A 22,832-nucleotide genomic window follows, 5' to 3' on the forward strand; every position below is an offset into this window, starting at 1 on the left:
AGACGTACAGGAACTCAAGACTATGTTTTATGTGGGCAGCACAAGGAGTTTCAAGAGCTGCTGAAAGCTGCTTCACTGAAAGATGGTATTCAGAACATTCAGAAATCAACAGATCCGCCTCTGTTCCCTCCTGTTGATTTTTAGGACATTCTTACCCATTATTTTTCAAGATAACCTGGCTAGCCCAGGGAGGAAGACTTGTAAGGCAAAACAGCAGCGGTGGCTTTGGGGAAGAGTGAAGAGGTGGGTTGAGGAGTGATGGAAGGAGTTGAGGGGTGGTGGACTGAGAAGGTGGTTTTGGAAGAGAGAGTGAGTCAGTGATGCTGTGTTAGCAAAACTGCTGAAAATGACATATGGCACCTCAAGACACACACTGCGGTGTCCAGCTGTGTGCAGAACAGACATGTAGGTGCTGGCAAGCAGGGGTTATGGTGTACAACATCCAAGTCTGTCCAAAAATCTTACTTGGTCAAAGAGTTTAATTTTCCAGGGGGACTGAGAATCTTTGGGGCCATATTTGCAGCAAGTCCCAAGTGAGAGAGGTGATGGAATTGCAGGGAGAGGCATAACTGAGAAATGCAGTTTTGTTTTTCAGGCTGGCAGCCTCGGTGGTTCCTTCTCTGTGGTGGCATCCTGTCCTATTATGACTCTCAGGAAGATGCCTGGAAGGGTTGTAAGGGAAGCATCCAAATGGCTGTTTGTGAAATTCAAGGTAACTAAGATACAGTAACACTCAGCTGCATGAAGTTTGTCCAGTAATGTTTCATTCAAGATGAGATTTCAGGTGATGAGCTATTTGGCAGCTTGATTTCTCTGGTATGTATCTGCAGTAACTTGATGTATATGCCAGTTTTTATTTCATGGTATTTTGAAATTGTTGAGAGAACTGCAAGCCTCTAATATCATGGGTATTCTACATGCAGGTGGGTTGCTGTTTTTCATGAGCTGTGGTGGAACATCGCACAGCTTCAAATGACTCCTCATAAGCACAAACCTGAAGCTAGGAACATGAATGATAAACTTCAGTACTTGGTCTGCTGAGTCATATTGCCACATTTTTGAGGTTCAGTTAAGGGCTAGAAGCCTGAAAGAGAGGCTTGCCAGAAGAGGATGCCTTTTCCATAAAGACTCTCAGATTATACTGATCACAAAACTGTCTTTCATAGCTGTACATAGGTGTGTCCTGCCCATTCTGAACTCAGAAGAGAAGTCATAAAATGGCAGTGAGGGAAGTTGGGACCATAGATTCTTTTTTCATTACTGTTTGACCTGCCACCTAACACATCTGTTGAGATGGTTGTTTGCGCTGGGAAGGGCCAGGGAGCTGGTCTGAAGTCTGTGTTGCTTTCAGTTCATCCTGCAGATAACACACGAATGGACCTGATTATCCCAGGGGAGCAGTACTTCTATCTGAAGGCAAGAAATGCAGTTGAAAGGCAAAAGTGGCTGGTTGCACTAGGAACTGCCAAAGCCTGTCTGACTGACAGCAGGACACAGAAGGAAAAAGGCAAGAACACCCTTTTGCTGGCACATACTCTTTGCTTTGTATTTCCCCATGCTTTCCCACGTACACACAACTTCGTGTCCAACCTGTGCTTCTGGTCTCTGGTGCTGCTAAAAGCTAATGTTCCCATGTGGGAACATTAACTAGAAATCTCAGGTATTAATTCTCAGGACAGAAAGTTGAAAACTTTGGCTTTTTCTTAAAATATGCTATACAAAAATCATTTGAAAACCGTGTGCTGATGGCTTCTGTAAGTACAACGAGTAAATAGGCCCTGGCTAGGGGTCACTGTGATGCAGACTGTACAAGAATGTAAGACCCCCTCCTTCTACAACTGTCTAAATATGATGACCCAGCCTCTCACACCAGGGTCTCTTAAGCTTTGGAGTTCCTCGCACCCTTTCCTTCCATGTTCTAATTGGGCTGTCTTCTGTACTTTGAGAATGCCTCAGCAATTAAGAAAAGGTTTGCACTGGGTTCCAAATCTATATATTAGTATTCAGAAACTTAAATCTGATCATGGTCAGGCTATGAAAATGAATTCAGTTCTTTGCTTTTACCAGCAATCTCCCTTTCTCCCCAGTGAAAGCCCCTCTTGCTTACAAGTGTGGCATTAGTCACAGATCATTGTGCCTTAACCCTGTGTAACCTCAGCACAATGACTATACAGAAAATGGGAAAATAGCAAATTATTAATGTCCTGAGCAAATGCAGGGGGTGGCGAGCACTTCCTTTCCCTGAGGTGAGGATTTGCTTCTCCTCTTAGCCTTATGTGTGTCATCACCAGGCTTTGCATCTGCTGGTTCAAACTGAGGCAGAACTGAGCAGAAGATGCTACTGTAGAGTCCTTCACCAAGTGAGGATCTGATGTGCAGTGCTTAGAAGCAGCACAAAGTTACATCTGTAAAGAGACATACAGTAACACAGGGTGAGAAGCTACTGATGTATTTGCAGAGCTAAACCACATCAGTCTTATTAACAGACAATTTATTTTATAATTCAGGGACTCTAATATCCAAAACATTACTTCTGAAAAATCTCAGATTGACCATTAGTCTTATCTGGATCAGTCTTCTCAGTCCTGCAGTCTGTTTTTCAGTACAAGAAACATATGGACATATTGGAGTGAGTCCAGCAAAGGGCTGCTAAGATGATTAAAGAAAATACCTAGTGAGAGAGCATAAAAAAGATGAGGCCAGAGTCTTCTCAGTGAATGAACAAGAGAAAATATGCATGACTTTTAATACAAACCACTCCATTGAAACATAAACAAAATTTTTGTTTATGTTGTGAAGATGAGGGAGCACTGAAAAGCTGCCCAGAGAGGTTGTGGAATCTCCATTGTTGGCATTGTTCAAAACCTGACTAGACCTGAGTAATTTGCTGACTCTCCTTTAAACAGGGGAGAAGGACTGGCTGCTCTCCAAAGGTGTCTTCCAACCTCATGCATTCTGTGATTCAGGGATATCTGTATTAAATTAATCCCTTTCTTGTTGGACAGAATGCATGTTTTATGTCTAATGTTTTCTACCTAGAACCCTGTATAAACAATGGTATAGCTTGCACCTTAAACTACTTTGTGAAAACAAAGAATATTATATGTAGGGCTTTTGTCCTGTTTAAAAGGCCTGCTTAAGACCAAATGTTGTGTACTTGCCTTGCGTTGGATACAGTAAATTTAACTTTTCTTTTGTTTCACTTTCAGAGTTCACTGAAAACACAGAAGCCTTGAAGACTAAAATGTCTGAACTTAGACTGTACTGTAACCTCCTTGTTCAGCAAGTGCATAAAACAAAGGAAGCCAGCATTTGTGTTGTGTCAGAACCAGAGGTACAGCTCTATTTTTCCTGTAGACCACATCTGTAAAGTCTTAAGCTGGTGAACTTTTCTGGGTAGCCAATGTAGTATTCACTTATAGCTACTTGATGTTGCAACCTCCTTCTGCAGAGAACTTGAGGGGGAAGTAAAGTGCTCACACAACAGTTCTTGTTTAAATGAAGTATTACTGTATTGTTGCAAATAACTTGCCCTTTGTTGGGCTAGCAAGTAGTGAGATGAGATCTGGTATCTGTGATCTAGACAGTAACACCTCTGTAGGTGATCATGTGTTTACAGTGGATCCAAAAAAGCAGATCTTTTATAAAAAGATAACTTGCAAGAAGTGTACATTTTTCTGCCTCAGAGTCATTAATATCCTGCTCAGCAAAACACATCCAAAACCCTCAAAAGGTCAAGAGATGATGCAGACCACAAAAAAAGAGCAAAACTGATATAAAGAACTGCTTGGTTAGCCTCTCTTAAGTTAAAGTTTCAAACCTTGCAGATCGACCAAAGAAGCCTCATTTAAGAGGGACTTCCTAAAGACAGTGATCTGCCCCTTGCTTTGAGAGAGAAATGTGTGAAGAGGAATGTGCTTCCCTTGCTAGAGAAGCTGGTGTGGAGTTCTGGGATGCCTCCCACTGGAGAGATGGATGCTCAGGTGCAGAACAGGCAGGCAAAACACCTGATGGTTAATCATTTGTATGTCCAAGCCATCTCTGTAAAGATACTTGATAAACTTTTTAAGGTGAATTAAAAGACAGTGCAGAAGCCTGATGTGACTAGGCTTCTGGCTTCTAGAATGACTAAAAGGCACTGTTAGAACTTGCAGCTCACAGGTGTTGACCTGTAATGTGGTGTTTATCCTGCTCATATTTCATGCATCTGAGGCAAGACTCTTTCCCTGACCTTACTAGCATTTAACTGCAAAGATTTATTGCTAAAAGCGTTTCAGCATCAATAACTCACTTTGCAGAGTGGCAATGTCATACTTCATTCTGCATTTTTGTAATGTGCAGTAATTTTTTGTTCATGGGGTTTTTGGAGATGATTATCTGCAGATCATTCTGCATCTATTTAATTTGTTTACTTTTCATTTCTCCTGTCAGTGGTGTTTCCTGGAATGCCATCATTGAATACATCCAGGCTTAGTATTTCATACAGTTCTAACACCAATAAGATAAGTAACTAAGAGGCATTGATTTCAAAACATAAGCATACTAAGCTTGTTGTACGGAGAGTCTGACAACAGTGGTAGGACTGCAAGGGGACACAGCCACAGTAATGTGTGATGCCAGTTCTCTGAGCAGCTGACACACTGAATTTTAATTCATATTAACCAGAAATCACAACTGTAGCAGCTCTGGGCTTTGCAACATTAGTTGCTCCAAATTGATCTTCTGTGGTGAGTCCATTTCTTCCAATTGATTTCTTCTCACAGAGTGAGATTGATATGGGAGCTCTGTTGAAATCAACCTGTGACACTTTCCTGAAGACTCTTGAAGAATGTATGCAGATTGCAAATACTACCTTCACTTCTGAGTTGTTGCATCAGACCCCACCTGGATCCCCAAATTTAGCAGTTCTCAGAACGAGCAAGGTAATGGCCAGCATCTTCTTTCCTCAGCCTTGGCAGGGATGCTAAAGGGTCCTTTTGTCAAAAGTAGCGTTTGTAGAACTAGTGCCTTTTTACCGATATCATAGCTACTGGTCCTACACTGGACATACTCTGCTATTTCTTGTGGTTTGCAAGTGAGGTAAGGCCATTTTTTTAATAAGCAGTGACAATCTCTTAACCTTTAATGACAGGTGAAAGTTATTAAACATTAACTTTCCGGGCCTGAAAGTTACACAGTGGTGTTTCAAAACACCTTAGCTCTACAGCAAATTTGTCCATTTTGGGAGCTCACAGCAATTATTACTCTGCTAAGCTACAGCATTATTGGCTATGTGCTAATATGCCAGTGGGAGCTGACAGGTTTAGCTTTTTAATGACAAGGGCACTTTCTTGAATCCTGGATTCATAACTACAGATGCAAAACTGGAGCATCTCTGACAAACGGGAAGTTAAGGTCTATGTTGGAAGGTAAATGCATGACTGCATCTGAGAAATGAGATTGCTTCACCATACCTTGATACCTAGCCTCATGTTTCTTCTGGATTTTTCAATATTTTTTTATTCAGTAAAGAAAACATTGCGAAGGAAACTCACTGCTTTGTTTCTTTTCCGTATGCTGTGTGGTGTCTCACTTGACACTTGCTAGCTAGCTTTCGAAAGAAATCTGATTTTCTTTCTTTTCCTATTTCTTTGTTTCTTTACAACATTGTAATGGTGTAATAATGTAGCATCATTTTCACATTTGTCTGTATACTGCCTCCAGGTCAGAGAATTAGTGAGGGGTTTTTTGGTGACTCCAACTTGTGTTTAATAAAATGTGAAGTTTGAGAAGTGTGATAGTCTTCTTGCTTTAAAGAATATTCTCCCCCATCCATATCTTTCAGGTAAAGCACTCTGTCTTGTCCAGTCACACCTCAACAGAAAGGTATGACAGAAGTCTTTACTGTCAATCTCTTTCTAATCTGCATTTGGTGGTGTCTGTTCTTTCCTCATTGTTACTCTATACTGTTACTGGATGCAGGCAGAATTGTATTGCTCTGAGCTGCCTGCTTGGAAGCAGATGAAACAGGTGAAACAAAAAGGATGTGGCTCACCCCACTTCATGTCTCTTCCATATCAGCCCTTTCCCTGTCATTTTTCTCTGCAGTCCACTTGGTGTCTTACTGCTCAATCACCAGCCAACTCTCTCCCGCTTCAGTGCTCCTTCCTGCATTTTAGATTCCACTCCGTAAGCTCATAAAAATCACTGATGGTGAGCAGACTGATTCGTGGAGTAGGTGGCAAGGATGTATATTTTCAAGTACTAATGAGGGGATATTCTACAAGTTACAATACCTGCCTGTGATTTTCTTTTCTGTTATCGTATTTTTTTGGTTATGTACCTTTTTAATAAAGATCACTGTAAATATACTTGAACTCTGCAAGCTGAGGTTGAGTCTTTAATCCTCTTTGCTGCAAAAAGCTGCCTCATTCTTATTATTTTAGAGAAGTAATTTTGCCTGTGACAGCCTATAACTTCTGTCAACCATTTTCTCATGTTATTTGTGTGTTCACAGGAAGAAGCTTACCAAGCAATGCTTTATGCACTAACTATTATTCTTTCCCTCTCTTCAGGCAGGTGGAATCGAACCCCTGTGAAAATGGCTGTGTAAAAGCAGAAATTAACCATCAAGAGCAAACGGTTATTAAAAGTATGGAATGTTTAAACTTGGAAACAAATGAGGGGAGTGGTGATGTTTATGTTGAAGATCGTGTAGCAGAGGATTTGGCAGGTAAGTATACGTACAGTGTTTTATCCAGGATGATTTTTCTATAGGTGTAAATTAGGGAAGGTATAGGCTCCTTGTGAGACTGCTGATCCCTGATTCCCAGGAGAGGGATTATCAGTCGTTTAGTCTGATACGTGCCCCTTGCAAGTTTTCTCAGCATAACTCCTGCTGCCTTTGTGGATGGCTAACTTGGGACTGAATGGAGAAGGAAATCAAAGATTCTGTTTTGGCCCTCCAGGTGCAGATTGGCGTGTGTAACAAAGCAGCCTGGCAGAGCTTGGGCTCTCCTTGCACTCTGGGCAGACGCGTTATTCCCTGCTGGTATGTAGGGCTGCAGTGTCGGAAGGAGCCATGGAAGCTTTGTGTGCCTGTCTGGGAGGGCTTGAACTTTTAGTCATTCTCTATTGCTCTGACAAATGTTTACAGAAAATTACCTCTTTTTCTGCAGCTAAGAATATTCTAGAAAGCATCTTAGTTCTTCCTTTACATTAGCAATAGAGGGAAACTGATTTGTATGTGACTTCAGTAAAATACTGTTGAACTAATTCAGTATAAAATTCTCTCCCATGTAGTTACATTGTTAAGGGCTGCTGAACTTAATTTGGATAACTATTCATGTAACGTGATTTTTGCTCATCCTGTTGAATGGACTTTACTATTCTTGAACAGTGGCTTTCTCTGCCTGGCTGTTATTCCAAAACATAAATATGCAGTCAGTGAGTCAGCAGAAGATTTTAAACCCAAGTTAATGATGGTAGTGATTTTGCACTTATGGGTTCCCTTTGGAATTTTTCCCCTTTTTGTGGTTGGTACTATGTAGTGTGGTAAGTCCCTGCAGAGAAACACACACATGTGACCATTTAACATAATATCTCAATAAAACAGCACTAAAGCAAGGACATCATACTAATTCTAGTCCAGTTGTTGGTGTTGTTTAGCTACTGTGGTTCCTGTGCCCAGAAGAGAAAAGGCTACCCCCTGTTGGGTGCACACATTTGAGCTGCAGAGGTTTGCTGTCAGTATGGGGTGGAGTTAGGATGTGCTGGGCCACCCATGTAGACTGGGCTGACCCAGGCAGCCCATGGGCTTTTTTTCGCTGATGGGTGCTCCCTCTGACCCCAAGAGCTCTGCCCTGTCTCTTTATAAAGAGATACTTTAAAAATATACTTTTCCCTCCCTCTCCCCTTCATTATGAGTAGTCAGCCTTTAAAAGTGCTTAAGCACCTAAGTCCCATAGCAAATTTCCCTGTCATTTAGGGCTTACAGTGTTTGAGTTTGAAATTTCAGAGGACCCAGGGTTTTTGCATAGCACTCCTGTGGAGTCACTGCAGACTTGGGCTGTTTCTCTACTCCCCAGCCTATATGGCTTGGTAGAGGACAGATCAGTGACATCACTCAAACCTTTATCATTTCTTGGCAGAGACACTTTGCTTGTGAATGTCAGTGATGTCTGAGGCCATTTTTATTCTGCCTTGAGGAGAATGGCTGGTCTGGATATGTGGGGTTCTTTTTTCACCCAGCACCAGGTTTGTTCAGTGGTTTTGCAACTAATAGGGACTGCTTCAAGCCTGCTTTCAGTTGTCAGTTGGAGGAAGAGAGCTCCTTGCAGCTTGATCCTTTCAGCCAGAAGCTCAGTTCTGCTTCAGGTCTCTCTCTAATCCTCACTGACACTTGAAAGTATTCCTTTCCTGGGAAGACAGGTTCCCTGGGAAATCTTGGATGCTAGTTAGACAGTCTGGCAGCCAGGTGTCCTGTAGCTATGGCTTGTATTATGCAGATGCTGTGAATCATTTTTGCTTCTTGACTTGTTCTCTGAAGTTCTCCATGAGGTCAGAAGGTCTTACCATGTATGGGATGTATATGAAAGATTTTGTCTGTCCTTTGTCTTCCTTGTGCTGTATGTGAATCAGATGTACTTGGCCCCAAAAAGAAATAAAATAGGCCACAGTGGGGAAGAGGCAGCTGGACATTTTTCTGGGAAACTTTAAAAATATTCATAGAAATCAAGGAGAACATAGCGGCCTTTGATACCATACAAGTGTCCATCTAAGCAGCCAGTTTGCTTACCTATCAGAAGAAGCAAACATGTTGCTATTATTCCTTTCCTTCTGAAAAGGCACTGTGGCACTTCAACAATACTGGGAAAGTGACAAGCATGTGAGAAGTAATCTTCTTGTCAGGGAGATGAGTCTGCTCCCTGCTGCACCAAATCTCTTTTTCAGTAGTGTTCTTTCTCACAAGACTGTCCTTGCTGAGGTTGTGTGGGCTCACCTGTACTGCAGCATGGTGCTTGGTCTGTCTGATTATAAGAAATGGGGGGTGACTGATTGAAATGTGGTCTGATCACCTACCAACCTGCGGTGGGAGTAGCGGTGCAGGCAGGCATGCTTTTAAACTTGCACTATCCAGATAGCCAAGTGCCTTCCTTCAAACAGAAAGGCATCTTGATGAAAAGGAGTAATAATATGTGTATGTAACTGTTTTCTTTTTTTGTTTTTCTTTTGTTTCCTATAAATGCTAGACATTAAAGACAATGGAGAGGACAAGCTCCAAACTGTAGAAAGTTGTGGTGCCCACAAGTTGCTGCAGTTGGAAACAAATTCTTTAAGTGGATTAACTCTGTGTGAGGAAGAAAGAAATGAAAATGATTATCCTACCTTCTTCAGTGTCATGAGCAATAGGTAGTACAGTTTTCAATTAAAAGTATTATTGAAACTTCGTTAAGCCTTTAATTGACTTATTTTTAAGACTTTTCTGTCTGTAAAGCTGTATTTACTGAGATTATTTAACAGGACTGCCTACAGCACAGTAATTGGAAGAAGATATCTTTTGTAAAATTAGCTGTACAGAGTGAAGTGGGAGATTTTTCCTTGTTTGTAATTGCAGGCCTTGCTTGCACACCACCCAATATATGTTCTCTGCGGTCAGTTATTTTAACATAGTGAAACAAAAGCCATGTTGGTGGTTTCATGTCTATAAATTTTATCTCTATGCAAATGATTTGGACAGGAAATCTAATTTTGCTTTTAGAAGGAATTGTTGAGGTAACAATATTTTCTGCTTGTCCTGGACACCAGGTTCAGTGATATTGAACTTCGGGAGGAGGAGGGCATACCAACAGAGGAGTTCCTGGAGTCGTGTTATGCAATTGTGCCCGTTCTGGGTAAGCAGCTTCTTTTCTTCTGACTTCTTTTGACTGCTGCTAGCAGCAAGCAAAATTGGAGCAGTTGGGTTGGAAAACTTGTTTCTTCACTTAAGTGATATAGTAGAACCAGTATCAGCAGAATCAGTTTGTCTAATACCAGAATATGTTTTTTACCCCTTTGCTTTAAAGAGGATCCACTCTCATTTAGATGGGACCCACATATAAGCTGTTTGCTAGTGTAGGCGTCTGTATGGAGCAGCAATTTCTCTCCCTCCAAAGAGCAGCATAGATGCCTTACAGGCTCGTACAGCTGACAGCACACCATCAGCTGTACTCTCTATTTGATGTTTCCAAAGACTTTGATCTCCAGCTAGCACAGCCCCCCACCAGCTTGACCCCTGCATCTAGTAGATGTGATGTCTCTGTGAGCATGCAGCCTTTTGAAGACTTCTGAACTGTAGGTCAGAGTATTTTAACAGTTGTAGCAACCGGGGTGATCTGGTTCTACACCAGAGAAAAACATTTTGTCATTCACTTAGTATTCTCCTGCCTTTTAGAAGGATTGTTAAATGAGTAAATGAAATTAATTTTTACTAAAACATGAGAACTGGAAAAAGACACAATTTTAAAATATGGCCTTTTATTTTTCCCTAGACAAGCTGGGACCAACTGTTTTTGCTCCAGTTAAAATGGATTTTGTAGGCAACATCAAGGTAACAACTTGTTTCTAGCACTAATTTTTGGTTTTTAAACAAAATACTCTCTTTAGACACTAGTGCTCAAGAATCTTTGTGGTAGGAGTCAATACTGGAAGGCTATTTAATATTTGATAATGTTACCATCTGTCAGATTAAAGCACTGAAATGCCCCTAATTCTGTTCTGACAGTACGTGCTGTGTTTAATAAATCCAGTTGTGTCCAAACTTAAAAAATGCTTGGTTAAGTGCCAAGTAAAAACATCTGTTACACCTAATGAATATGACTTTGATTCTGAGCTGTATAAGTCATGATGTTATGTTAGCAATGTTGACTTTAAGCTGTAAAACAAATGGAGGGGTGAGGGAAAAACAGCTTTGCTCAGCCAAGTAGGAGGAAGTTAATACTTTAAGAAGCAGTTTCTCAGCAGACTGGGGCAGACCATGCAGGCTTGGTTCTTGTTCTGGAAGTTCTTCCAGCTTCCAAGAACCTTCTGAAGAACCTTCAAGAACCTTTGAAATACTGTCTATGAGACAAAATATATTTGTAGCGAGACTTTTTGTAGCATTTTCTTTCAAGGAAAAAAAAAAGCAAAACATATCTTCTGAGTGCATGCTAAGGAACATTGTATACAATCAGATTTGTTTGGTTGCTTACCTTATAGAAGGTATCCACTGGAAGACTGAAAATAGCAAGAGAAAAGAATGCTATTTAAAAAACTAAAACATAGAATATTTAGTGTTGAGTGACAGCTACTCCTTTAATGTAGAAGAAAAATCTATTTGTCTGCCCCTTATGTATTGTCTCTCTTGTTTGTGTGAGGAGTTGTGTATAGAAACTTGGGAATAAATTAAAACCATAGGCATGCTGAGCACTGTTAAGTGTGATTGAGAGTTTGCAGCGGTCAGAAGGTAATTTTGCTTGTAGTTGAAGCTCTGGGCAAATGGGACTTTGCTTGAAGAGCAGTTTGAGTTAACTCCTTTCCTCCAGTGGGGAAGATGTCAGGTGAACCTCAAGCATTTTGGACAGAAAGGGTAGGTCCAATGTAAATTTTTGACTGAGCTGCTTTATTTTGGTTGTGTTAGCCAGATGTGTCTGCAGTGTACCCTGGAACGGTATGCCCAGCATGTCAGAGGAGCCGTGCCATGGGGAGAGTGTGACATCCTTGGGAATCTGTAGTATCTCTTAGCAGGGAAGAGTCCTGGTAAATGGGTGGTATTTATAGGACAGGCCCGTGTTTGGTCTTAAAAGCCTAAAGCTCTGCCTATTATATTCTTTCCAGAAAATAAACCAGAAATTTATAACCAACAAAGAAGAGTTTGATACCCTTCAGAAGATCGTGCTCCATGAAGTGGATGCAGGTGTAGCACAAGTTAGAAACTCTGCTACAGAGGCTCTCCTGTGGCTGAAAAGGTAATGGCCTCGTGTATCTGCCTGCCCTGTGAACTGCTGGTGCAATGTGGGGCCTTTCACCAGTGCACGCTTATGTACATGGAGCAGACTGGTTGCTTTCCACGGGCTACATCAATCCAAACTGGCCAGGTTCAACACTGATGTGCTGTCTGTGGTTGTATCACTGCAGCTTTGCCAAAAGGCCTGAAAAAAACATTGCAGGCAAGCTTTTTTCCCATAAGAGTGAAGTTACAATGAATGGCTGACGGATCCTACGGGGCTAGGGCATCAAGCAGATGATTTCAAGCTGCAACAGAAATGTTTAGCAAAGTGTTTTTCCCTTGGACTGGGAGAGAGGCTGGAGGAGGTGGCTGCAATTTTGTTCAGATTGAAATTGGCTCCTTAATTCTGCGTTTTAACTGCACTTTGGAGTTGTATTGCAACTTTGGGGGCTTTGTTACACTTAGAGTTACTTTCTTATAAACATGGTTTCTTTTTATTTCATGGGTTCATCCCGGCAGAGGCTTAAAGTTCTTGAAAGGGTTTTTGACAGAAGTGAAGAATGGGGAAAAGAATATCCAAACAGCTCTGAGTAAGTGCCAATTGCTTCATTCTTCATGTGCTTCTAAATTTACATACTGGGCTACTTTCCTCCTTGTTTAGAACCTGTGTCTTCTTTTCTTCAGTGACTGATGATGCAAGGAGATGTAACATTTTTGAAAACTGCAGCTGTTTAAAATGGCTGCCTTGAGATGGGTTACTAGATAATTGGTAAATGTTGATTTTTTAGCAAATAAAGATTCCTTTAATTGAATATTTTTGGCAGAGGAGACAGTCACATCTTAGGGAAACAAGTGCTTTGACTCATTCAAATTTTTCTACTGGTTTGCAGTGGGAGTGCTTCCAAATGAATAATTGCTGTTTTGTTAGTTTTCTAATTCCTTGTGTGATTTGCCATCATTCTTTGAAATCACCTCTTTGCCAATATGGCTATGAGTTGCCTGCATCAATTAGAAGGGAGGTTGTTACAGAGAAGGATTTTTTCCAAGTACACGATTTCTGATGCTTTATCAGCCTATTGGCCACAGCAAGTACAAAACAAAGTACAAGCCTCCCTTAGACTTGACTTAGTTACTCCTGAGCAAGACCCTCTCTCTATATGCATGCAGTCTAATGTTATAATAATCTTTTAAACCGACTTCAAAACAGCTTTTTTAAAAGCTTTTTCTTTTAGCTTCTTATGCACAGTGAAGCAGTTGCCTTATAGGATTAGTAAAAAGAACTACTACACTGAAGTATGTAGCAGCTCTTGGAAGTGAGACTGTAAATACACTGCTACCAGATATGGGTGTTAAACACCATGGAAGGTCAAGGCATTTATTTCACCTTCTGAGTCTGAAGGCTTCAGCACTGAATTACTCCTTGAATTGCTCTGTGTCTGCAGCAGTTATGCTGCTGGTTTTTTCTGCTTTTTCATTCCCTTTTTTCCCCTGAAAAGCTCTTCCATATCTGTACCACCAGTGCAGCTTTGGTTTACTGTTGGAGTTTCACTCCATACAGTATTTTCTTAGACTTTACATTTGCCTTCCTGTCTGTTAGAACACTTACTTGCTGTGGATGAGTTGAAGGAGATTTGACAGCGGAGCTGAGACCCCAGTGCAGAAATCCCAAATCTGTCATCTCCTTTCAGTCATAACTTTGGTACTCAGAAACAGCCATTATTTTGGTTGAGTGGCAAGAATATGTCCTTGAATAGTCATTTCTAAGCTCTGAGTTCTCTTTCTGATGCAAACTTAAAACTGCCATACATCTCTCTCTTGATTTTTAATTTTTTTTTTCCTTTAAGACAATGCTTATGGAAAGACATTACGGCAGCACCATGGGTGGGTTGTCCGCGGGGTCTTTGCGGTAAGTATTTATCTTGGCTGCTGATAGAACTGGGGGTCTTGCTCGTGTGATGTTATGTTGTAGTTAATAAACTGTGTTAAAATTCTAAGCATTAAAATGAGTAGATTCCTTTGCCAGACCTTATTTTCAAAGTGAGGATTGTGGTTTTCACTATGTTTAGTACTGGACTTTTAGGGTGGAGCCCGCTTTCTAGAGATGAATCAGACAGATTGCATTTGCATGCTCAATTTCTTAATTATGTGCTTTTGAGCACAGTCTTGCAGGGTTATTAAATGAAGAAATGAGGATTTGAGGTTTCTTTTTTGAAGATTGATCTCTCTTTGAATATGATTGAGAGGTTTAGCACAGAGTGTGCAAGAGTTGAAGCAGAATATACTGGCTAGAGGAAATTTTTCATCCAGTCTGGCAGCTCCCCCTTGTGTCTATCATTGGAAAATTATCACTGAAATTACAGAAGGAGAAAGGAAAACCTCATCTAGGCAATCATGGCTTTGACTGAGAGAAGCAGAAATGTTGGAGAGAGCTTTCTAAAGAGCATGCTGAGAATTTGGTGATGGTGTGTAATGCTGGGTTGGGAGCTCCTCTAACAAACTATACTTTATTTGGGGTTTGTATTTAATTAATTTCTGATGTACTCAATTTATTTATACAAAATATGATACACTGACCCTTTCTAAAAGTCAGGCATCTCTGAAGATGTGTTAAACAAAAATAATAACAAACATGAAAGAAGTTAGCCTCCCTTTTAGTTAAAATTCTCAACATAGGCATGTATGCGTGACTAAATTAAAGCTTTGTAGTCTAAGTGTAAAGAGGGAAGTCCTAGAAGGTTTTCATGGCTTTAGTTGGTTTCGTTTTTCCGTTCTGTGTTGTAAATCTAAAAGCTTTTTTTCCTCTCCCAGTTAGCTTTAAGGGCAGCTCCAACATATGAAGATTTTGTGGCAGCTCTGTCTGTAGATGAGTGTGATCCTCAGGAAGAAACATTTTACAAAGGAATGCAGAGGGACCTCAACATTTACTTACCAGCCATGGAAAAGCAGCTAAATATCTTGGACACTCTCTATGAAGTACATGGTTTGGAGTCAGATGAGGTGGTATGACTACAGCAAGACCACATCTTAAAAATTCAGGGACTGTGTCTGTTAACAAAGATTTCTTCCATTTTGGTTTTGGGACATTGTTTCTGTTCATTGTATCTTTTCGGGTGGGAAGGGTGTTGAGTGTTTTGGAGGAAGGGTACGTGTGATTTTTATCTTTTCATTACCCTTGTGTTGCATTTAAATGTGGAGGTACTGTCTCTCTTTGGGTTATAACTATGTCTGTGATTAATGTTTCTGACTGTTTCTCTTCTGCCAGTGCACCTCCTCTTCACCTCATAGAAGTAACAGAGCAGAATTTGGCCTTTGCTGCCAAGGAGAATTTGGCCTCTGCTGAGGAGAGACCTGTTCATGCAGCAGAGCTGTTGGGTCATCAGCATGGCACCCAGGCAGGTGCTGATGGCTCTGACTCTCCCATTCCCTGTGCCCACTCCCTGCCATGGTGTAGGAGGATAATGAGAGTTATTGTTACCCTGGTAGCAGAAGAGAAGGACAGCTAAACACCAGCTTATAATGCAGTGAGTTTGTCCCTCAGTTTGGGTTGAAGCTCTTTAAATACAAATAGTTAATGTATTTGCATTACATAAATATTTATTAAAATAAATAAATATTTTAATCCAAATATTACAGAGATCTTCACCACAGGTGTATGTGGCTGGTGGTCTGAGTGGCCCCAAGATCTAGCTTTTGAAACAGGATGCTGTGTTCCCTGACCAGCTCCCAGTATGTGAAAAGCAGATACCGTTAAAATCCTTCCTAGACTGTCATTATAGGCAGAAACTTCGTGAAAATGGACGTGAAATGAGTAAAGTGTAGGGGAAGCTAGAATTTGTGATGGAGCTATTACACATTGGACCAATTACAAATCTTGACTTTTGAAGCTATTTAGAAGTAACTGAAAATTAAGAAAGTAAGATTTGCCCTTTTTCCCATTTTGGTGATACAGATAAAAATGTGTTCCTTAACATTCCTCCTATTAAAAATAATAAAGAAGTCCTTTTAGCTAATGATATGGTTAGAGACAAAATTTCTAGTTGTGTTGATGACCAGAAGGCTGTCTGTGAATTACTGACTCCCATTCAAGGCATAAGCAGGTTTCTATGTGGACCTAGGGCTTCAGATGGCTTTGTACAAAGAGCTGAGTTTATCTCGTGTGCAGGAGGGGAGAAGACTGTGCTAGTGAGGTACTTGGAACTAGTAAGTTTTCCTAAATACAGAAAGCAGTGTTGCTGTACTCACAGAAGTAGTGCTGGCTTTTTCTAGGCTAAAACCAATGTTGCCAGTAAAATGAATGTACTACAGACCTGCTGCCCTGCATTGCTCTGTGACAGGAGCCTCTGCACACTGAATACTTGATCCTTTCTAAAGGGCCTAGCATTGTGACCTTTGAGAAACATATATGACACATGAAGAAAAGCCCAACATCAGACTTACTGTGTGAAGAAAGATAGCAGGACTCTAATTAGACATTTCATAGAATCATAGAATAGCTGTGTTGGAAGGGACCCAAGGGATCAGGATCATCAAGCCGAACTCCTGGCCCTGCACAGGACACCCCAAGAATCCCACCATGTGCCTGAGACCATTGTCCAAAAGCTACTTGAACTCAGACAGGCTCGGTGCTGTGACCATTTCCCTGGGGAGCCTGTTCCAGTGTCCAGTCACCCTCTGGGTGAATAACTTTTACCTGGTATCCAACCTAAACTTCCCTGACTCAGCTTCATGCCATTTCCTTGAGTCCTGACATGAGTGTGAAGAGATCAGTACTTGCCCCCTCTGCTTCCCCTTGTGAGGATGTTGAAGACCACAGTGAGGTCTCCCCTCAGTCTCCTCTTCTCCAGGCTGAACAAACCAAGTGACCTCCTCATAAGGCTTCCCCTCCAGACCCTTCACCATCCTCATGGCCCTTCTTTGGGCACTCTCTAGTAGTTTCATGTCTTTTTTTATATTGTGGTGCCCAAAACTGCCCTTAGCACTCAAGGTGAGCTGACCCCAGTGCAGAGCGGAGTGGGACAATCCCCTCCCAGGTTCCAGGACACTGCTGACATATGCTCATCTTGCCCCTGATGAGGACCCCCCAGTCTCTCTGCAGCACTGCTGTCCAGCATCTCATTCCTCATTCTGTGCACACAATCAGGATTGTCCTGTCCCAGGTGCAGCATCTGGCACTTGCCCTTGATAAACTTCATGCTGCTGGTGAGTGCCCATCTCTAATGTGTCAATCTCTCTCTGCAGGGCTTCCCTGCCCTCAAGGGAATCCCAATTTAGCTCCTCCCAGTTTAGTGTTGTTGGCTAACTTACTTAGTATCCTTTCCAGTCCTGCGGCCAAGTCATTAATGAAGATGTTGAAGAGCACAGGGCCAAGGATGGAGCCCTGTGGAACCCCACTAGTGACAGGACACCAGCCTGATGTCACCAGAGTGACTACAAGCCTTTGCGCCCACCCCGTGAGCCACTTGCTCACTGATCATGTAACATGGTTATTGAGCTGTGTGCTGGACATCTTGTCCAGAAGGATACTGTGAGAGACAGTGTCGAAAGCTTTGCTGGAGTCCGAAAAGATTACATCAGCTGGCTTTCCTGGATAACTAAGTGGGTTACCTTGTTGTAGAAGGAAATCAGTTTCAGCAAGCAGGCCTTCCCTCCCATGAAGTTATGCTGGCTGTGTCCAGTGACTGCATTGTCTTTCAGGTGTTTTTCAGTACCTCCCAGAATAATCCTTTCCATGATTTTACCAGGCACTGAAGTGAGTCTGACAGGCCTGTAATTTCCAGGGTCCTCCTTCCCCTTCTTGAAAATCAGGACAATGCTTGCCAGCTTCCAGTCAGCTGGGACCTCTCCAGATTCCCAAGAGACTATTTAAATAGTGTGACTTTTTGCTCTGTCATCTTCTCTGAGTTTTACCCATCTGTAGTTCCTCAGTACTCTAGAGGGATCAGAAAAAATCAGGTTTTAGTTTTTTGGATTTTCTTAAATTAAGTAGTATATGTGTGAGTACAAAGTCAAAACTTTTGACCAAAGCTCTATTCAATTACTTCACTACTTGCGGTGCTAAAAATGAAGCTGAGAGCCTTTGGGATTCAGTTGTCTGCTGCTTCTAAGCATGAATCCAAAGAAATCACCCCTGTAGTAGAACAACCAACTTTCCACCCTGTGTGGTTTCCTCAAGGTTTTCAGCTGTTCTGTGGGAAACTTCACTGTAACAGTTTTTAGCTGAATGCTCTGGAAAGATAATGGAGATCACATTTCCACAGAATGTCAGCTAGGTTATGGGAAGACCAGGAAGAGATCCCTCTTCTCTAGAAATTAACTGTTAGGTCATGGCAAAAATTGAATTCGTTTTTGCTCTAAGTTTTCCAGTAGCAGGAAAGCATATTGGAGGTATTTTGGGAGTTTCTGTCTTGTTTTGGTTTGTCTTTTAAGTAGCAGGAGAACCACTAGTTTGTTAGGTGTGCAGCAGATGCGACATTTGTTTCAGAAAGTCAGGAGGCTTTATTTTGTAGGCAAAGAACATCTTCATTGGGCCACTAGCTCCAGTTACTAACTCCTACCATGCTTCTGTCATCCAACAAGCAGGGAGAGTGTTCCACAAAACATATCCTCTAATCAGCATGGCATTCTGCCTCAGAGCAGGCTTTCTCATCTTGCTCTTCTGTGTAAAGTTGTTTTTTCTGAACTCTGGAATTGGTGCTTGGGAACATTTTTAAGAGACTGTGGCTTCAGGAGACCCCTCTGTGCTTGTTAAACAGGGGCCTTGCAGAGAAGGAATTGAGCAAGGTCTCCTTGCCTTCAAAACTTGCACTTCACCATGCACTGCTCTTGCAGGATGTTGAGCATTTCTAAGACTTCTGAATGCCACCTTTGCAGTCAAACCACCACTGCGAAAGAAACCCATGCAGCATGTTGCAGAGCTGAACTCCAAGTTACACCTCTCAGGATGCAGTAGGCCAGATGACCAAGTAGAAGCAAATGCACTGATAAACAACTCACTGTCTTTTCCTGTGGTGTCAGTTTGGCAAGCAGAGAGGATGGCATTTCATTAGAATAATTGTAGAGAACAAGTAACTAACTTTTGGCCTTCCAATTTAGAATTGGAGAGGTTTTCTGTTTAATTTGTTTGGTTTGTTGGTTAGTTAGGGTTGTTTTCTTTGTTGTGTTTTTTTAATGGCTGACATTTATGAACATCTGACCTGCACACTGATAGAGATCCACATGGCTCTCAGATAACAGCACCCTGGCTCTGTATACTTCACATGAACTGCTTTGGTTTCTTCAATTGCGCTAGTCTGAAGTTTTGCATCCCTTTCCTTTAGAAATGCTTTTGGCTGTTTCCTTCAGTGTCTAACAGTTGCATATTCTCAGGGATTTTACTTATCCAAGGTGAAATAAGAGTAATCACAGCCTTACCCTAGGGGGGAGTAAGGCTGCTTTTTGTGAAGTTCCTATAGCTGAGCATAGAACTCTGATAGAGCGTATGAGACAGGCAGTGTGCATCCTGGCTGAGACAGGGTAAATCCCAAAGCAATCTGATAGAAGTGCTATCTAGTACTGAATAGTTGCAGTCAGCATATTTCAATAGAGATCATGAACACATCTTTGTTATATAGTGCCATTGGCATTAGAGCAGAGCTCTCAGTTGAGTTCTGCTTAGCAATTGGACACTTTTATTTATTTTATTTATTTTGTTGTTATTTTTTTTTAAACAAGCTAAACAAGCTATGTTCTGGAGCCCCCTCTGCTATTTTACGACACCATACTCAGTTCTGTATTGAAGTTCTGTGACATTACAATTGTAGAATATGAACTGCACACTCAAGTGCTTTAGTGTGAACATAAGGAGTCATTGAAACATCCTGTCTTGACACTGTTGTGCTGTGGATCTCCCTTTAACAGATGCACTTAAAGTTAAGGGCCATGTACCTTCACTTACAAGCTTTTTGTAAAGCATCATCATGATTTAAGTTACAGCTGTTTGCTTTGAAGATGTTTCATAGTTTGAAAAGAGTCGCTTGGTTGGCTGGACATGTAAAAAGTATGCCCAAAATCTGCCCCAGCTGTTTGCAGCCTGCTTTGGTAAAGGGATGTGAGCCATTACAGAAAAAAGTGTTAGGTATGTCCATATGCTGGGCCTTCTAACCGTTTGTTTTCATTGTCACTTCAGCTTTTGTGGACACCTTTAGGGAAGCTTAAACTGCCTTTCAGATGCCAGGAAAGATCATTAGCATGTTCTTACCTGGCTGTCTTGACCTTTTTCCCCACCTGGTCCTTCCTTTCTACCCACTGTCATCTGCTTTGCTGTCAGAGCTGCCGCTGTCAGAGCAAAGCAGGATGTTTTATAATGCATGCAAATACAAACTTGGAAAATCAGATGTGAATTCCTTGGCAGGCAATGTAAATCGGGTGTTCTGCCTCATAGGAATGAAAGCACAAGGTTTTTTGGGTTTGTTGTTTTAATTTGTTGTTTTAATTTACTTATTTTTCTTCTCTTGCCTGCATAGCGCAGATAACAAAACAAAACAAGCAGGGTGGGAATAACTGAATTCATGCCTGGTTGCTACCTTCTGTAGCCCCCTGGTGAACAAACCCTGCAAACTTCTGCATGCTCCAGGCAATATAAAACCTCCCTCGTGTAGGAGGGGTGTCATAGTGCACTTACTGGCTCTGAGCAAACCCAGGCCATAAGCTGATCCTGCTCAGAGTTGACACAAGGATTTAAGCACTTGCTTTGAAGTTATGACATAGGTGTATGCTTCACTTCCACACACGTGCACCATCCCACTGGCATGGAGTTCTTCAAAATGTAGTCTTTGATTGTCATTTTTAATATCCCTTTCTTGGTGTAAGATTTTTCCACCACATACTCCAGATGTGCTAAAGCTGGATTTTTTAAATATAAAACTTCCTTGTCTTCATTTCCTGATTTCTGGTTAACACTAAGTGCGTTAACTTTCTTTTTCATTTCAGCATTCAAGGGGTCCAAAACTTGTTGATTCCTTTATTTAAAGCCATTTTGAAAGTTTGAGATTTATGTCTGCTTGAAACTAAACTAATAAATTGCATTCCAAAATACAATAATTAAGCTGAAAACCAGGGCAGCTTGCTTTTATGGTGCCCTTTCCTATTTTGTTTGTTTCAAGCCAGTTTTGGGCATACATTTTTATCAATGTCAAGCTAAGCTTAATGTAAGCCTTACTTTGCATACTAAAATATATACATACTGAAATACATTTGGAGATGAAGAGAAGGTATATTGCCTTACACTTTAAATTTAATGAATTCTAAGGGCTTGTTCGTGCCCGCCAGATCACCTCTCTCAGTGTAAGCTTTGCACAAATTGTGCTGTCATAAGCAGTTCAGTCTGAAATACTCTGAAGTTTCCAGTCTGCATCATCTCTCAAATCATACAGCATCTGTCTCTTCTTTTGGAGCATTGTTAAGACTTTTGACAGACTTTTTATATTATTTCATTATAATAAACTTATTTTAAATAAGCATGTTTTAAAATCTCATTTTCTCCTTGCATGGATTTTGTTTCTTTTGTTACAATATAGGGCCTAAAGTGCTCTTCAGGACTGCATCTGTTATAGGTACTGTGTGAACAGTCAAAATCAGTATGTTTCTGGTTCACAGAAACTTCCTGTATGTATCTTTGTATGAAGAATGTTCACACACATGAAGCCTGTTTAGACTGCAAGAATAAAAGCTGTGTCTGGCACCTGGTTGTGGGTCCTTGGCCAGTGTAAATACGTGAAGACTGTAGTTAAAAAAACCCAGCTGGGCAGTGTGAGAGGAATTTGTGTTTTCAAATTACATGTATTATTTGTCCTTGGACTTGAATCTCTTCCACAGAGATTTCAAAGACTTCAGAAACTCCCATGTGGTCATCTTGAGATGCAGATGAGGACTGATGCTCCTTAATGTGGGTATAACATATCCCTTTCCTCTCGCTTTTTCTCTCTCTCCATGTAAAGACAGCATGGGCCTGACAGCAGATCTGTGATCCCCAGTTGTGTCTCTCGAGCAAGGGCAAGTCCCTCTGTTAAATGGCAACAACCAGGCAGAAGTCTGGGCTGTGGCAGAGGCATTTTCTCCACTGCAGAAGAGCCCTTGACTGTGCCTAACCAGCCCTGTGGCAGGGGGAGGGATGGGGTGCACGTATCCTGTTGCAGCAGCACTGCTCAGTGAGAGCTGCTGTCTCCCATGGGATACAGGAGACTCTGAACCCTTCTAATTGCAGTTGGCCCCAGATCATCATCCTTGCAAAGGCCAAGAGTTGTACTTGCTTCAGTGAGGATGGAGACAAGTTGTCCGTTCCCTCTGCAAAATGCCTCATTCTCCTGAACAGCCAAACGCAGACCAGCAGCACTGCACAGACATACTCTGATAGAAATCCCATGCACAAGATACCTCCCAGGCAAGTACCACCTCGCTGCAGCTTCTGCTGATTAAGAAAAATGAATCTGTTGCCATGATAGGATCCCAGATGAATTGCAGAAAGAGCCCCAGCTTTGAAAGTCTGCCATGTTTGTTAGTAAAGGTCAGGGGATGTGATAGTGGCTGCTAAATTCCTGTCCCTGCAGGAATCTAGATCCATGGTTCAAAATAAAAAAAATGGTGTGCTGAACATGAAGGGTTTGTAGGAGCACCCAGGTGCTGCTGTTAAAATGGAAAGGTCAAAGAGGACACATTAGATTCAGTAATAACCAAAATATCCTTAAATTTTTTTTTTCCTTAGGATTCTTCTGTATGGATAAAAAATATATTTTCTGATTTTGAGAGGGAAAGACAGTGCAAGCTCAGCACCAGAGCAGTGCACTGAGGCAGAGTGAAACCCTCAGTGGGCTGGTTTCTTTTTAGCCCAGCTGGAAACGCTGCTAGTCTGCGT

At 41.5% G+C, this 22,832-nt stretch overlaps 1 protein-coding gene across 1 annotated transcript in view; it reads left to right on the forward strand.

The window, feature by feature from the left end:
- PLEKHA8 (pleckstrin homology domain containing A8) overlaps nucleotides 1-21,438 on the forward strand; it is a 30,947-nt gene extending 9,509 nt beyond the window's left edge. The window contains exons 2-14 of the mRNA XM_082298553.1: nucleotides 596-712; nucleotides 1,352-1,507; nucleotides 3,210-3,334; nucleotides 4,764-4,922; nucleotides 5,825-5,865; nucleotides 6,555-6,712; nucleotides 9,231-9,390; nucleotides 9,787-9,872; nucleotides 10,509-10,567; nucleotides 11,833-11,963; nucleotides 12,464-12,534; nucleotides 13,789-13,850; nucleotides 14,753-21,438. Coding sequence (XP_082154679.1) covers nucleotides 596-712; nucleotides 1,352-1,507; nucleotides 3,210-3,334; nucleotides 4,764-4,922; nucleotides 5,825-5,865; nucleotides 6,555-6,712; nucleotides 9,231-9,390; nucleotides 9,787-9,872; nucleotides 10,509-10,567; nucleotides 11,833-11,963; nucleotides 12,464-12,534; nucleotides 13,789-13,850; nucleotides 14,753-14,950 — 1,523 coding nt within the window. The 3' untranslated portion in view covers nucleotides 14,951-21,438. The remainder of the gene's footprint in view (nucleotides 1-595; nucleotides 713-1,351; nucleotides 1,508-3,209; nucleotides 3,335-4,763; nucleotides 4,923-5,824; nucleotides 5,866-6,554; nucleotides 6,713-9,230; nucleotides 9,391-9,786; nucleotides 9,873-10,508; nucleotides 10,568-11,832; nucleotides 11,964-12,463; nucleotides 12,535-13,788; nucleotides 13,851-14,752) is intronic.
- Nucleotides 21,439-22,832: the final 1,394 nt, after the last annotated feature.

The sequence above is a fragment of the Coloeus monedula genome, assembly GCF_965178545.1.
Source record: "Coloeus monedula genome assembly, chromosome: 1".
NCBI classification, from domain to species: domain Eukaryota; kingdom Metazoa; phylum Chordata; class Aves; order Passeriformes; family Corvidae; genus Coloeus; species Coloeus monedula.